General features: G+C 65.7%; 2 protein-coding genes across 3 annotated transcripts in view; one reads left to right on the top strand and one right to left on the bottom strand.

The window, feature by feature from the left end:
- LOC118692381 (mitochondrial import inner membrane translocase subunit TIM16-like) overlaps positions 1-13,724 on the bottom strand; it is a 37,880-nt gene that overhangs the window by 4,429 nt on the left and 19,727 nt on the right. For both annotated transcript variants that reach the window (XM_036392164.1, XM_036392162.1), the window contains exons 10-22: positions 3,276-3,330; positions 3,036-3,093; positions 2,798-2,943; positions 2,304-2,399; positions 2,067-2,228; positions 1,823-1,955; positions 1,569-1,744; positions 1,099-1,207; positions 920-1,006; positions 685-827; positions 509-613; positions 299-384; positions 84-225 (exon numbers count right to left, since the gene is read on the bottom strand). In XM_036392164.1, coding sequence (XP_036248057.1) covers positions 84-225; positions 299-384; positions 509-613; positions 685-827; positions 920-1,006; positions 1,099-1,207; positions 1,569-1,744; positions 1,823-1,955; positions 2,067-2,228; positions 2,304-2,399; positions 2,798-2,943; positions 3,036-3,093; positions 3,276-3,330 — 1,498 coding nt within the window. The remainder of the gene's footprint in view (positions 1-83; positions 226-298; positions 385-508; positions 614-684; positions 828-919; positions 1,007-1,098; positions 1,208-1,568; positions 1,745-1,822; positions 1,956-2,066; positions 2,229-2,303; positions 2,400-2,797; positions 2,944-3,035; positions 3,094-3,275; positions 3,331-13,724) is intronic.
- VASN (vasorin) lies at positions 5,402-12,528 on the top strand. Its single transcript, XM_036392165.2, is given in 3 exon segments — positions 5,402-5,465; positions 9,876-10,011; positions 10,013-12,528. Coding segments are annotated over 2 exon segments (2,010 nt in total). The 5' UTR covers positions 5,402-5,465; positions 9,876-9,885; the 3' UTR covers positions 11,897-12,528.

The raw sequence follows: 13,724 nt of genomic DNA on the forward strand, positions 1-13,724 counted from the left end.
AGACAGGGACTGTCAGGGGACATGGACACTGTGGGGTGCTGTAGGCAGGGAGCTCCACAGCTTTTTGGAGGGCAAGCCCTCACCTTGCCAGTGAGGAAGACGACGCTGGTGTCCTCATCATAAAAGGGCAGGAGGGTGGAAGGGGCCACGTCCAGACCAAGGACAGACAAGGGTCCTTCAGACAGGGCCTGTGCCCGGTACAGGAGGATCCTCCTCTCGCTGCGGCTGTGAGGAGGTGACAGTGAGAGCAAGCAGTGTCCTCAGGGACCCCTGCCCTGCTATGTGTCCCCCTCCTTACCTGTCAAAGCCGGAGACCAGGAGGTAGTCACCACCACAAACCCAAACCAGGCGCGCTCCGCGTCCCCCCTCGGGACCTGGGCCCTCCTGCGTGGGGTGAAGGTCACCCTGCCTGCTCTGAGAGAGCTGGGGGCGCAGTCATGTGCCCATGGGGAGGGTTTACTGCCCACAGCCCCAGCTCTCCAGCCCATCCCCAGTGCTGGGATTGTACCTGTTGAGGCTGAGAGCTGCGCCGTGGCTCGTAGAGCCGTATCCGTCCGTCTTTGCTCACCGTTGCCAGCTTCTTCCCATCCGGGCTCCAAGCCATGCTGAAAATCTGGAGAGACAGATGTTGTGCAAATGTCCCAAAGTTGCCTCTTGGGTGTCCCTGGATTTGTCATCCCTTACCTGGTCTGTGTGTCCCTGCAGGCACAAGACTTCCCGGCAAGTGCTCAGCTCCCAGATCCGCACGGTCATGTCGTAGGAGGAGGAGACCAGGAGATCGGATGCCGTGGGATGGAAGCGGATGGAGTAAATCTTTTCCATGTGACCTGGTGAGGTTCAGCAGTGTGTGGCTGTCCCCAACTGTGGGTGCCACTGGGCTGGTTTGTCCCCATTGTGGGGTGCTCAGTAGTCCCCTCACCTCGGAGAACAGCTTCAGGCTCCTGCAGGGTCTCCTGCAGCCCTCCCTCAGGGATGCGCCACAGCCGGATCTTGGCGTCTTCACCCGCTGTGCCAGAAGGGATGGGCAGTGGTTACTGGGGTGATCTGGAATGCCTGGAGCTCTGGGGGACTCTCTGGGCAGAGCTGGCACACACGTACCCACAGCAAGGTGACACGGGTCGAAGGGGTCCCAGGTGAGGTCGGCCACGGCCGCGCCGTTCTGGATGGTGGGGACGGCCACGTCGGGGAGGCGGCCGGGCTTGGAGAGCTGCGGGCGAGAGCTGGGGTCAGCAGCACAGCACACAGGGCACACAGGGCACACAGGGTACACACGGGACACAGGGCACACACGGCACACACATGGCACACACAGCACACAGGGCACACACGGGACACAGGGCACACAGGGCACACACATGGCACACACAGCACACAGGGCACACAGGGCACACACAGGGCACACAGGGCACACACAGCACACACAGGACACACGGCGCCGTGCCAGCCTCCGCACCTCCCTGGGCACCCCAAGCACAGCACACACGGCACTCTGCCGGGCTCCACACCTCCCTGGGCACCCCGTGCACAGCACACACGCACTGTGCTGGCCTCCACACCTCCCCAGGTACCTCGAGCACGGCGATCTGGCCGCCGGCAGAGAGCAGGGGCAGGGCCACGCGCTGCAGGTTGGCGCAGAAGCCGTCGCTCTCGCCCGGTGTGGTGAGGCTGAGCCCCCGCAGGTTGGTCAGGTGCAGGTCCCGGTGCAGCACCCGGCCCTGCGCGTGCCGGAAGCGGGAGCTGGGCCCTGCAGCGGGCGAGGGCTGGGTGAGCGCCCCGAATCCCCCCAGAGGGGCACCCCGAGCCCACCCCACTGCCCGCTCACCCAAAATGCTCTGCAGGGACTTCTGGCTGGGGCTGCTGGCAAAGCCACTGGAGGGGCCGGTGCTGGCTGAGAGCGAGGTGGCCGCGCTGCCTGGGGAGGCCAGTGAGGATGGTGAGGAGTAGCCACTGGCTTCCTATGGGAGAGAGAGCCCAGGCAGGGGGTGCTGGTTTGTCTTGTGGGATGAGGGCAGCAGGGACCCCACCCCTTCAGCACTCAGTGCACTTTTCCAGCACCCCATGCTCACACTCTGGTCAGCGTCAGAGTGGCCGGTGTCGGTGTGGCCGGTGTCGGTGTGGCCGGTGTCGGTGTCTGTGTGGCCGGCGTTGGTGGGGACAGTGCCAGCAATGATGGGGGATGTGAAGGTCTCCGTGGGTCTCCGTGCAGGGTGCAGGCTCACCCTCCCCACCTGCACCGAGCACAATGGTGAGCATGGGGCAGTGGCAATGCCACCAGCAAGGACACCCCTCTGGATGACACTGACCTGCTGGCTGTCCCCTGCCCACCAGCCTTGGGCATCGGTGGCTGGCAGCATCCCTGTGCAGTCAGGGAACAGATCCTCGTGGAACTCCTGGACAGACTGGGGGAGAGGGGATGGGGTGAGATGGGTGTTCCCAAAATCCCACAGCCTCTGTCCTGCTGCAGCTGGGGCACCCCTGGGCACCCCCAGACACTTCCAGCACCCAAACTTCAGCTGCTTGAAGTGCCCAGCACCCACTGCCCAACAGCACCCAGCAGGTGGCACCCAGCTGTCAGCAGCCACTCTCCAGCACCCCAATCCTGCATGCAGCACCCAAATCCCCAAATCCAGCACCCAGACTCCGCAACCCACCACCAGCATCCAAGTTTGACCTCCTCTCCTGCTCTCCCCAGGCTGGGTACTGGGGTCTCCCTGCAGCCAGGTCCTTTTTGTCACCCAGTGCTGGGGAGGTGTCACCAGGCACCCATGAGGCAGTGCCACCCCCAGGGCCCCCTTACCTTGCGTGGTACCAGGTAGCTGATGGGGACGAGGGCGGTGTCAGTGAGCTGCAGGACACGGAGCACCTCGCAGGCCATGACATCCAGGGCCAGGCGTGGCACGGCCCCCAGGCCCCGCGTGCTGCCCTCTGTCCTGCACTGGGTCACTGTGGGACAGGCAGGGTGGCCCTGGGCTGGGTGGCCGAGCAGCAGTGAGTCCCCCTCTGGGGGAGATATGGGTGGGAGGGGACCTGCTTACCCTGGGTGAGTGCTGGCTGCGTGGGGGCCACCTCGAAGCAGTAGAGGAGGTTTTCTCCCTGGAAGAGAGGTGGTGGGGACAGGGACTGAACAGGGCTGTAGGAAACACCCTGCTGCACCACATGCAACCTCCTGTACTCCACTGGTGCACCCACATGTACCAAACTGCACCTCACTACACCCCCCTGCATCCTCCTGTCCCCCCAGTGCCTCCCTGCACCCCCCAGTTATGGCACCTCACCTTCCCTGCCAGCACCAGCAGCCCCGTGTCGGCGTCGTAGAGCGGGATGGTCACCCTGCAAGGGAAGGGGGGTGCTGAGCCAGGGGCCCCCATGGGCACAGCACCCCCATGGGCACAGCTCCTCCATGGATGTGGGGCTGGATCCTGTTCCCCCACTGGTGCACACCCCAAACCCCATCCAGGGGCAGCGTGGGGCAGGATAAGGCTGTGCTGTGATGGCAGAGCAGCGCCGTGCCAGGGGGTACGACCCTCGCTGTCCCAGCCTGTGCTGACAGCTTGGCAGCAGGATGTCACTGCCACCTGCTTCCAGCCCCAGCTGCACAGCCGTGGGGCATCCCGCTCCCTGCCCTGCTCCCCGTGCCCGGCCACGGCACCCGGGGAAGCCTCTGGCACCTGCGGGGTGGCCCCGAGGGCGGCCGGGCCGGCTGGGCCAGTTCGGGGCGGGCGTGTGGCACTCCCGGCTCACCGCCAGCCTCGCCCGGCACCGGCAGCCCCGGCAGTGCCCTGCGGGCCGGCTGTGCCCACTGGAGTGTGTCCCTGCTCCCTGTCCTGCCCCCTGTCCCACACCGCAGCCGGGGTGCTCCATGGCCGGAGGGGGACGCTCGGTGGCAGGAGGGGACCACAGGGAATACTCGGTGGCAGGAGGGGACAGCGGTGACAGGAGCGCTCTGTGCCCTCCCTGGCAGGGGTGGAGGAGGGAGCGCCGCGGGCAGAGACCAAAGGGACAATCTATCACTTTTGGTTGACGTTTCTGTGGCTGTGCCAAGGGGAGGGAGCTGCTCCATGCCATCCCATGCCATGAAGGATAGCTGGTATGGCATGCTCCTGCCCCAGGACTGTTGGCACAAGCTAGGCAAACACTGCCAGGATGCCTGGGGCAGGCACCGGGGTCCCCTGCCCTGCTGTCACCACAGTCACCAGCACTGCCACCACCACAGTGGTGCAGGTCTGGGACAAGGGCACCCTGAGTGCCTGGTTGTCCCAGCCCAACCCATGCCACCCTCACCGTGCCAAACAGGGAGCATTGCTCTGCTGTCACAGGGGCATGGGACAGCCCTGCAAGGGCCACCCACTCTCCCCCTGTCCCCTGGCACATGGTGGCAGGAGCTCTGTGGACACCAGGGGCATGGAGGGATTGGGACCCCAGGGTATTGGGGCTCATTGGTGCCAGAGTCCCTGGTTACCCTGGGCACACTGGGTATGGGGGTCCCTGGGGATGCCAAGGACACCCAACACAGCCTTTTTTGTTACCAGGGTTGCCAGGAGTCCCATGGGTGCTGGGGATATGAGGGAGATCCTGTACCTGCATCTAGCCCTATACCTGTGTGTGCACACACCAGGGGTGCTGGGGTCCCAGGGACCCCAGCCCCAGGGATGCTGAAGGTACTGGGGGGCCCTGGGGGGTTTGGAAGGTCTGGGAGCTTCCAAAGGTCCTGTGGGTCCTGGGGATCCTTGTGACTCTGGGAAGCCCTGAGGTCACATGGAGTTCCCAAGGGGTCCCAGAGGTCCTTGTGACTCTGGAGGCTCCTGAAATCTCAATGTCCCTGTGAGGTCAGGGGGTCTGAAGGTCCCTGTGGAGGCCTCTGGGATCCTTGTGACTCCCATGTCCCAGAAGTCCTGGAGATGCTGGGGGCTGCTGTGACTCAAAGGTCCTGGGTACCCCCATGGTCCCTGTCACTCTGAGGTCCCAGATGTCCTGGGTATCCCAGGGGTCCCTGTGAATCAGAGATCCTGGATATCCCCAGGGTCCCTGTGACTCTAAGGTCCGAGAGGTCCTGGGGGTCCAGGGGGTCCCTGTGACTCAGAGGTCCTGAATGTCCTGGGGACATTGTGCCTCTGGGGTCCCGACGATCCCTGTGACTCGAGGGTCCCAGAGGTGCTGGATGTCCCGGGGGTCCCCGCGGTCCTGGATGTCCCCGCGGCTCGGGGCTCCCGGGGGTCCCCGCGGTGCCGCCCCCGTCGGGCCCCAGGTGAGCGGGGGCGGAGCCTCCGTGGAGGCCGTGCCCCGCCCCACCCCCTCCGTGCTCTCAGCCAATGGGCGCCCGGCGGGAGGACAGGCCCCACCCCTTGGTTTAAATGCCGCCCCCCCGCGCCCGGCGCCGCCAGAGAGGGAAGCGCTCGCCCGGCCGCCGCTGCGCTGCCGCCATGGACTGACCGCCCGCCCCGCACGGCCCCGCACCGCCCGCCACGGTGAGTCCCGCGGCCGCCGCACCGCCCGAGCCCTCCCCACGGCCACCGGGGCTCTGTGGGGCGGCAGCCCACGGGCGGGAGGGGGCTCTGCCGGGCATCCGCGGGCTCAGGGGGCGGTGGGGGCCGGGGGGCCCTGGTGGGCCCGGGCCAGGCCGTGGGACGCCTGGTGTGGCCTGGGCACCCAGAGTGACAGGGTGTCACTGGGGCTCGGCCGAGGGTCGGCATGCCCTGCTCCCTGCGAGGCCTCAGCTGAGCCAGGGGCATCTGGCTGGCCCCTTCCCCGGCTGATGGTAGGGCCTCGGCTGGGCTGGGGCGGTGGCACTGCAGAGGGCTGGGACAGGGGTTCATGGAGGGCTCTCGCTTCCCTGTCCCTGCCTGTGCCTGTTTTGTCACGGGATGTGCTGGGGTCTGGCCCTGGGATCCTGGTCTGGTGCTGCATCCATCGCAGGCAAGGGGAGGGATGTATTTGGGGCTGACACAGAGCACGGCTCCATCCGGCATGGCCGAGTGGCAGTGAAGCGCTCCAGACCCACACAAGACCGGCATGGTCTTGGGCCCATCCCATGCTTGCTCTGTCCCAGCAGATGTGACGGCTGGGCTCTCCTGCCGGGATCAGGCAGAGGTGGGAGCTGCTGGCAGCAGTGTCCACCACCACCCTCCTCAGTGGAGGGCTTGGCTGGGGTGGGGTTTGGCTGCCCTCGTTCTGCTTGTCCTCAGGGGCCGCTGTCCTGGGTCACTGACCTGCTGCGGGTCCCCATGCAGTGCTGACAAGGGTTTTCCTCTGGCTGGCACAGAGGGATGGGTGCCAGCAGGGCCACTGGCCAGCCTGGCACCGGGAGGCAGGGATACCCCACTGCTTCTCCTGCCGCCAGCTCCCCACGCACTTCATTGCCACCTGGTGTGAGTTCGGAGGGTGCTGGCGCCTGTCACCCTTTTTGGGTGTCACCTCTTTGTCTTTGGGTGTCACCTCTTTGGGCCACCATGCGGTAAATGTCCCTTTCCATGCCTGGCTCCCTCCCAGCCTGGCAATGGCCACAGGAGCCAACACTTGCCAGCAGAGATGCTCCAGTTCTGAGACTCTTCCCAGCCAAACCCCCAGTAATGTCCCCCCGTACAGCTCCCCTTGCCAGCGTGCCCCACGCCCACGGGTCTCACCCTGCTGGGGCTGGTGCGGCCGGACTGCCCTGACCCAGCTGTGCGGCTGCCCACACGGCCTGGGCAGTGCCGCCATCAGGGATGACACTAATTACTGTTTTCCCCCGCGCCACGCCGAGCCCGGCCGGGTGGCCCTGACGCAAGCGCTGCCTGCCCGGCTGGCTCTGCCGGCGGGACGCGGCACGAGGAAGCGCTCGGGGACAGCCGCGGCCGCCCCAGTCACTGCGGAGGAATCTGCCCGTGCCGCCCGGGCCACGCGTGGCACCATCCCCGGCCTCCTCCCACCCTCCGCCGGCGTTCCGGCTCCTCCCGAGGCGCTTTGGCTGACGGCAAAGCGGCTCTGCTGGTTTTTCTCCTTGCCGGCACCTGAGATGGGGAGCGCGGCCGGGTCAAAGGGGCAGGAGCGGGATGGAGGGGCTGGCGAGCGCTCGGGGAATGCAATAACCAGGCCTGCATTCCTGCGGGGCTGCTGCGGAAACTTTAATTAAATAGGGAGGGGAGCGGGAGGAGGTGGGAGCTGCGGCGGCGCACGGTCGGTTGAAGGGGAGGAGGATTAAGGGTTTAATCCTGCACATCCCCCGGCTGGCTCGGGGAGGGGGCACGTGCTGACATCGCCTTGTTTTGAGGGGTGTAAGGCAGGGCAGCGGCGTCTGCATCCCGCCTGGCAGAGGCACCGTGTCACCTCCCTGTCACCGCACACTGCAGGGCCCCCGTCCTTCCTGCTCCGGTGCCACCGTCAAAGGTGGCAGCCCACGGGCCGGCAACAACGCTGGCTTTGTCTGCGCTTGCCGGTGCGGGAAGGAACATCCCGGCTGTGCCCGCTTCCCTGAGGTCCCCAAGCAGAGGGGAATGGCAGAACTCTGCAGCTCCTCCAGCCTGTCCTGCACAGGTGTCACCCTGCAGCACAAGGACGTGGCCTCGTCCTTAAAAACAGGAGGCGGGTGCAAAGCAGGGCATCCCTGCCGAGTGCCAGCCCTGGGCGGGCAGCGCGGTGGCCCAGCCCGGGGGGCTGCAGGCGGGGAACGGGGGTGACACGGCACTCCCACCCCAGCAGGCTGGCAGGGAAAGGCTGAGCCGGGACTGGGGGAATCTGAGCCCAGATCCTCCCCGCAGCCGGAAAATATGAATAATTCGGCAAATATCTGCGGTGCAGGCGCGGGGGAGCCCAGCCAAGGCAGCAGCAGGCCGCTGGCAGGGCGGCCCCAACACCTCCAGCAGAAACGGGGCCCCCTCTCCGCCCTTGGGGACCCTGCCAGGACCTGGGGAGGCTGTTCCCCTGCCCCCCGTTCCTGGGGCTGTGCCGGGCTGCGGGAACTCCTCTCTGCCTCGGAGCAGCATCGTGCCGGGAGGCGGGGCGCGGACGGGATGTCGGCGTGTGCCGGCGGAGCGGGCGATGCCGAGGGGCGGTGGCGGAGGCTGCGGGGCCCTGCCCGCCTGCCCGGCGCTCGTGGCCAGGCGCGGATGCGCGGCCGTGGCCGGGCTGGCCGAACCTGCCCGGAGCGGGGAGCCTGGCAGACGGGGAGGAAATGCCAGCGTAATTAAAGGGACGAGAGAGACTTGGAGTCAGCAGCTGGTTGCAGCACGGGACACGTCAGCGAAACCCGACCCTGGCATTGCAAAACCAGCCCCGGCCTCGCCAGCATCCCGCAGGCCTGGCCCCGCTCCGGCGCTGCCCACCCGGGCGGGCTGGCACGGCCATGGCACCGCTGGCACGCCAGCACCCTGCACCCAGGCTTCTCCCACCAGCCAGCACGCTCTGGATGCTGGAGCCACCTCGAGGTGCGCTGGGTCTGCCCCAAACAGCTCTTCAAAGGGTCTCCATGTTGTGCTTTTAACTCTGCTGGCAGCCTGACTGTGATGTGGGGTGCAGGGGCAGCCGACACTGGTGAGCGGGCTGGGGGCTGAGCTGGGCTTGCTGGGGAGGGGATGCACTGATGGTGACCCCTGGGTGACAGTGACCTCTGGGATGTGGCACAGCTCCTCCCCAGTGTCAGGGGCTGACGGCACAGGTCATGTCAGGGCAGGGCCGGCCAGGCCAAGTGACTCAGGCGCTTCTGGTGACCCTGCCCAGCAGTGGGCTCACCCCACCCTAGGGGGGGCGGCTCGGGAAGAGGCGAGGACAGAGCTGGCTGCGTGTTAACCCTGTCCAACCCCCCGGCAGGGCGACAAGAGGACACAGCACGGCTCCAGACCCTCCTGGCTCAGGATGTGTTGTCCCTGCACTGCTGACGGGGCTGGGGCAGGCGGCACGTGCTGCTCTGTGACCTGCAGCCCCCCACACACAGCGGGGGCCCCTTGCGAGCCACGGGGGGGCGTTTGCCTGGAGCTCCGACAGCTCTGAGCACGGGGGAGGTGGCAACAGATGGGGCTGGGGAAGAGTTCACCTCTTCCTTGCCCAGGGATCCTACTCTGCCACCTCCCCCCGACCCTGAAATGGAGTGGCAGGAGACTGTGAGTCTCTGGCCCAGCCCAGTGTCATTAAAGGGGCTGAAAGATGGGGCTGAGGGAGGAGCCCTGTGTGACACAGGCAGCGGCTATGACATTGGCCATGGCATCCATGGGGAGCTGGGGTTGGGGTGATTACAGCCTTGGTCACCCCAGAGCCTCCTCCCTCCATCCCTGCTGACCCAGCCCTCAAGGGACAGGGACACAGCCCACGGTGCTCAGTCCCTGGAGTTTAACAGAGAGGGGAACAGCAAGGTGACCTGTGGGGACAGGGGCTGGGTGGGGCTGAATGAGCCCCTGGACTCTGTGGGGACACAAATGGCTCCTCCAGCCCCACACTGTGTGCCCCTGTCCCCAAGAGGGGCTGCTGTTGCTGGTGATCCGGGCAGGAGCGGCCCCTGAGGGTGCAGCTGCTGTGATGGCAGCACAAGCAAAGGGTTAAGCTGAGCTCTACGCAGGGGAGGCCGGCCAGGCTCCCACCCCTTCCCGGTGCTCTGATTCTCCACATCCCCTGTGTTTGATTTGCACCCTGCTGAGCAGCTGGGGAGGTTGGGGCCCTCGTGAGTACTGGGAAAGGTCTCAGTGCTCCACCGAAGACAGCCCCAATACCAGTGGGACATGTCTCGTGGTAGAGCCTGGGGTGTGCAAAGGTACCACATCCCCAGATCCTGGGGGTCTGGGAGGGGGGGAGCATGGAGCTGGGGTGGGCAGCCCTGGAGGCTGAGCAGGGTTCAGAGGTGCCCCTGCCAGCCCTGGGTACCCCCCAGCAGGGCCCATCCCCTCACCCTGGCTGCGCTTGTCTCTCCGCAGAGCTGACACCATGAAGCAGCTGATCCTTTGCACCCTGCTCCTCTTGGCCCGTGGGGAGCTGGCCAGGGCATGTCCTGCAGGCTGCCAGTGCCATGACCCCAAGACCATCCTGTGTGCAGCCAGGCGGGGCCAGACAGGTGCCCCAGGGGCTGCCCCCCAGCACCCTCTCCCTCTATGTCTTTGAGAACGGCATCACAACGCTCAGTGAGGACAGCTTTGCAGGGCTGCCTGCCCTCCAGCTCCTGGACCTCTCGCAAAACAAGATCACCAGCATCCAGAGAAACATCTTCCAGCCCCTGACGGAGCTCGTCAACTTGGACCTGTCCTCCAACCAGCTGCAGGAGATCACCAATGAGACCTTCCATGGGCTGCGGCTGCTGGAACGGCTCTACCTGCAGAGGAACAGGATCCAGCACATCCACGCTGCTGCCTTTGACACGCTGGAGAATCTGCTGGAGCTAAAGCTGCAGAACAACCAGCTCAGGGCTGTGCCCCCCCTCGACCTGCCCAACCTCCTGCTGCTGGACATCAGCTGGAACAAGATCCCTGCCATTGCACCAGGGGCTTTCCATGCCGTCAGCATTGAGTCCCTGAAGATCGCAGGGCTGGGCCTGACGAGCTTAAACGAGGAGCTCTTCCAGGTCCAAAACAACCTCCACGAGCTGGACATCTCTGACAACCTGCTGGAGCGCGTCCCGGCCGTGCTGCGGCGCCTGGGCAGCCTCACCAGGCTCAGCCTGGCTGGCAATGCCCGCATCTCCCAGCTGCCAGCTGAGGATTTCCAGAGCCTCCACAACCTCCAGGAGCTGGACATCAGCAACCTCAACATCAACACCATCCCCCGGGATTTCTCCAGCTTCTTCCCCAGGCTGCGGGCCGTGACGGCTGCCGGCAACCCCTTCAACTGTATCTGCCAGATGAGCTGGCTGGTGCAGTGGGTGAACACCAGTGGCGTGGTCCTGCGGCGCCCCGAGGAGACGCGCTGCCACTTCCCCCCCAAGAACTCTGGCAAGCTCCTCCACCACCTGCAGTACACCGACTTTGGCTGCCCCACCACCACCCCCACGCCCACCACGGCCCGCACCACCACGCTGCCACCGCCCACGCCGCCGCCCAGCACCCACCGCCCGCCGCCGCCCCCCAGCACCGCTGCACCCACCCCGAGGCCCAGAGAGCCCCAGGGCAGCTCCACCCTGGTGCCCTTCCGCGGCGCCCCGGCCCCCACCAGCCCCCCAGCGCCCATCTGTCCCCCCCGCACGTGTCTGAACGGCGGCACCTGCCACCTGGGTGCCCAGAACCTCCTGGAGTGCCTGTGCCCCGCAGGCTTCGCTGGCGTGTACTGCGAGGTGGAGGCGAGGGGAACGACGGCAGCCCCGGGCACGCCAGCCCTGCCACCTGCACAGCGGGTCAGCATCGCCCAGGTGGGCAGCACCTCCCTCAAAGTGGACCTGCACAGCTACATCCAGTCCAAGGCGCAGCTGAAGGGAATCCGCCTGAGCTACCGGAACCTGTCGGGGCCGGACAAGCGGGCGGTGATGCTGCGCCTGCCGGCCTCGCTCTCCGAGTACACGGTGCGGGCGCTGAAACCCAACTGCACCTACCGCGTCTGCATCGGGGCGCTGGGGGAGGCCCCCAAGGAGGAGCACTGTGCCGAGGCACACACCCTGCCCCTCAGCCTGCAGCAGCACTCCCCTGTCACCCAGAGCCAGGACCCCAACCTCGCCCTGATCCTGGTCCCTGCGCTGGCTGCCATGCTGCTGCTGCTGGTGGTGGTCACGGCCACCATGTACTACTGCCGGCACCGCCGTGCCAAGGCACCCGCCGGCGCTGGGGTGGACACCGGCCCACTGGAGCTGGAAGGGGTGAAAGCCTGCCTGGAAAACGGGGATTTGAGCAGCCACGGCTGCAAGGTGCCAGAGGCAGCCATGCTTTCTGGCGGCTCTGAGTGCGAGGTGCCGCTCATGCAGTCCCACTACCCCAGCAACAACAACACCCCGGGGCTCAAACCCTCCTACTTCTGAACCCACAGGGCTTCCAGAGCCTTGGACACAGGAGGGCTGAGCTCCAGAGGCAGCACCTGGCCATGTTCCTCTGGGATACAGATTGCCAAGGAGCTGACTGAACTGAGGCAGAAACCCCCCCATCCCACAACGTGCAATTTCCGAGAGGCTGCCATGCTTCGGGAGGAGACATGAATTTTACTGCTCTGTGCCTTGATTTCTGTGACTCTACCTAGAATGTGCGCAGCGGAAGAGAAGGGGGGGTTAATTTGGGGGTTGGGGGGCTTTTTTGAGCTCCTGCTAAAGAGAAAGCTGCTGTGACTGGGCTGAGGGACGCCCACGTGCTGGTAACAAGGGTCCTTCAGTGGAGCATGGCCCGTGACTCAACTCCCTGGAAGCTGATGTGAGCAATACGGCCCGGCCGAGGTGCTGGGACCCTCGGGACCCCCCGGGCCAAAGGAAGTGCCGAGCAGGCAAACCGGGAATTGAAGCTTTAAGAACTCAGAGAGAATATTTATACATCGTTATTTCCCATTTCTTCTGGGAAAACTTTTTTTAGTACAGCTTTGTGTACATCTCTTTTGTAAGGCAGATCAGAAGGGTGTCTTTTTGTAAAAAAATACAACCCCAAATTAAAATAACAACAACGAAAAGTTCTGTGCAGCCCTGAGTAGCTCGGCAGGCACTGCCCGTCACAGGCAGGGGTGTGGGCAGTGTGGCGTGTCCCCTGCAGAGGAGCGGGAAGGTCAGCCGTGTCCTCCCGTTGTTGTTGGCGAGCCCCGGGATGAGTCAGGGCAAGGGAGGGGGGAGTTTTCCCGACTCTGGGCGTTTTTACCCCTAGGGTGCTGCCCCCCACCTCGGGCGCTGAGGAGGTGTTCCCAAAACAGAGGCCACGGGGTTCAAATCAGCCCCTGCCCTGCGCATCATCCAGCCTTACTTCATCCCTCCCCGCCTGCCAGATGGCTGCGGGGCCAGCTGCGGGACAAACAGCCCAGCCCAACCTCCTGACGTCAACCGCGGCGGCACCGGGACCCCCAAATCGCCCGTGACAAGTGTCAGCCTGCGTGGCCCCCCAGGCCGGGGGCCGCCGCCAGAGCCCCCGCTGCCCGGCCCCAGAACAGCCGGTTTTGTGCACGGGGTGGGCTGGGAGCCGACGCTCGGCAGGTTCCCGCTGCCAAGTGGTTTCTGCTCCAACCCTCTGGTTTTAATCGTTTTCCAATCCTTTATCTTTCGGGCTGGAATTTTCCAGGTTGGGGCCCTGCCCGCCGAGGTATGTTTGATTTGGAGAGAATGAGCACAGCGCGGGGCTGCAGCCGAGGGTCACCGCCGTGCGCTCCGGGCCGGCCGCTCCGCCGCAGGGCACGGCCCTGACCCCCCGCCCCTCGGTGCCGCTCGCCCGGGGCAGGGAGCGGCTCTGGATGCAATTAGGGGCGCGGGGCGTCGGCGGGGCCGTCTGGCGCAGCCCCCCGGCTCCCAGGTGGGCTTCCGGCAGGGCTGGCTCCCATTAGGGCCGGCGCAGCGGCAGGAGGGGCCCCTCGCCGGCGCGGGCGGCTCGCTGCGATGGCCACGCTCGCCCGCTCAAAGGGCCCATTGTGGTCCTCTCCCCACAGATTTTTCAAATTAACATCCCAAATTCCTCCCAAAATTGCTGCTGTGTAAATATTTTCACTGCGAGCTTTGTATATTTTCCAGCCTCGCGAGGAGGAGAGAAGAAAAGTCCCTGGCGGAGCTGCGGCCTCGCGCCGGGTGCCCCTGGCCGGCCGCCGCCACAGCCCCTGGCGTGTCCCCGGCCTCGGGAGTCCTCCACCCCTCCTGGCCCCTCACTTCCCCCCTCCTTTGCCTCCATGAT

This window comes from Molothrus ater, chromosome 16 (assembly GCF_012460135.2).
Source record: "Molothrus ater isolate BHLD 08-10-18 breed brown headed cowbird chromosome 16, BPBGC_Mater_1.1, whole genome shotgun sequence".
Classification (NCBI taxonomy): Eukaryota; Metazoa; Chordata; class Aves; order Passeriformes; family Icteridae; genus Molothrus; species Molothrus ater.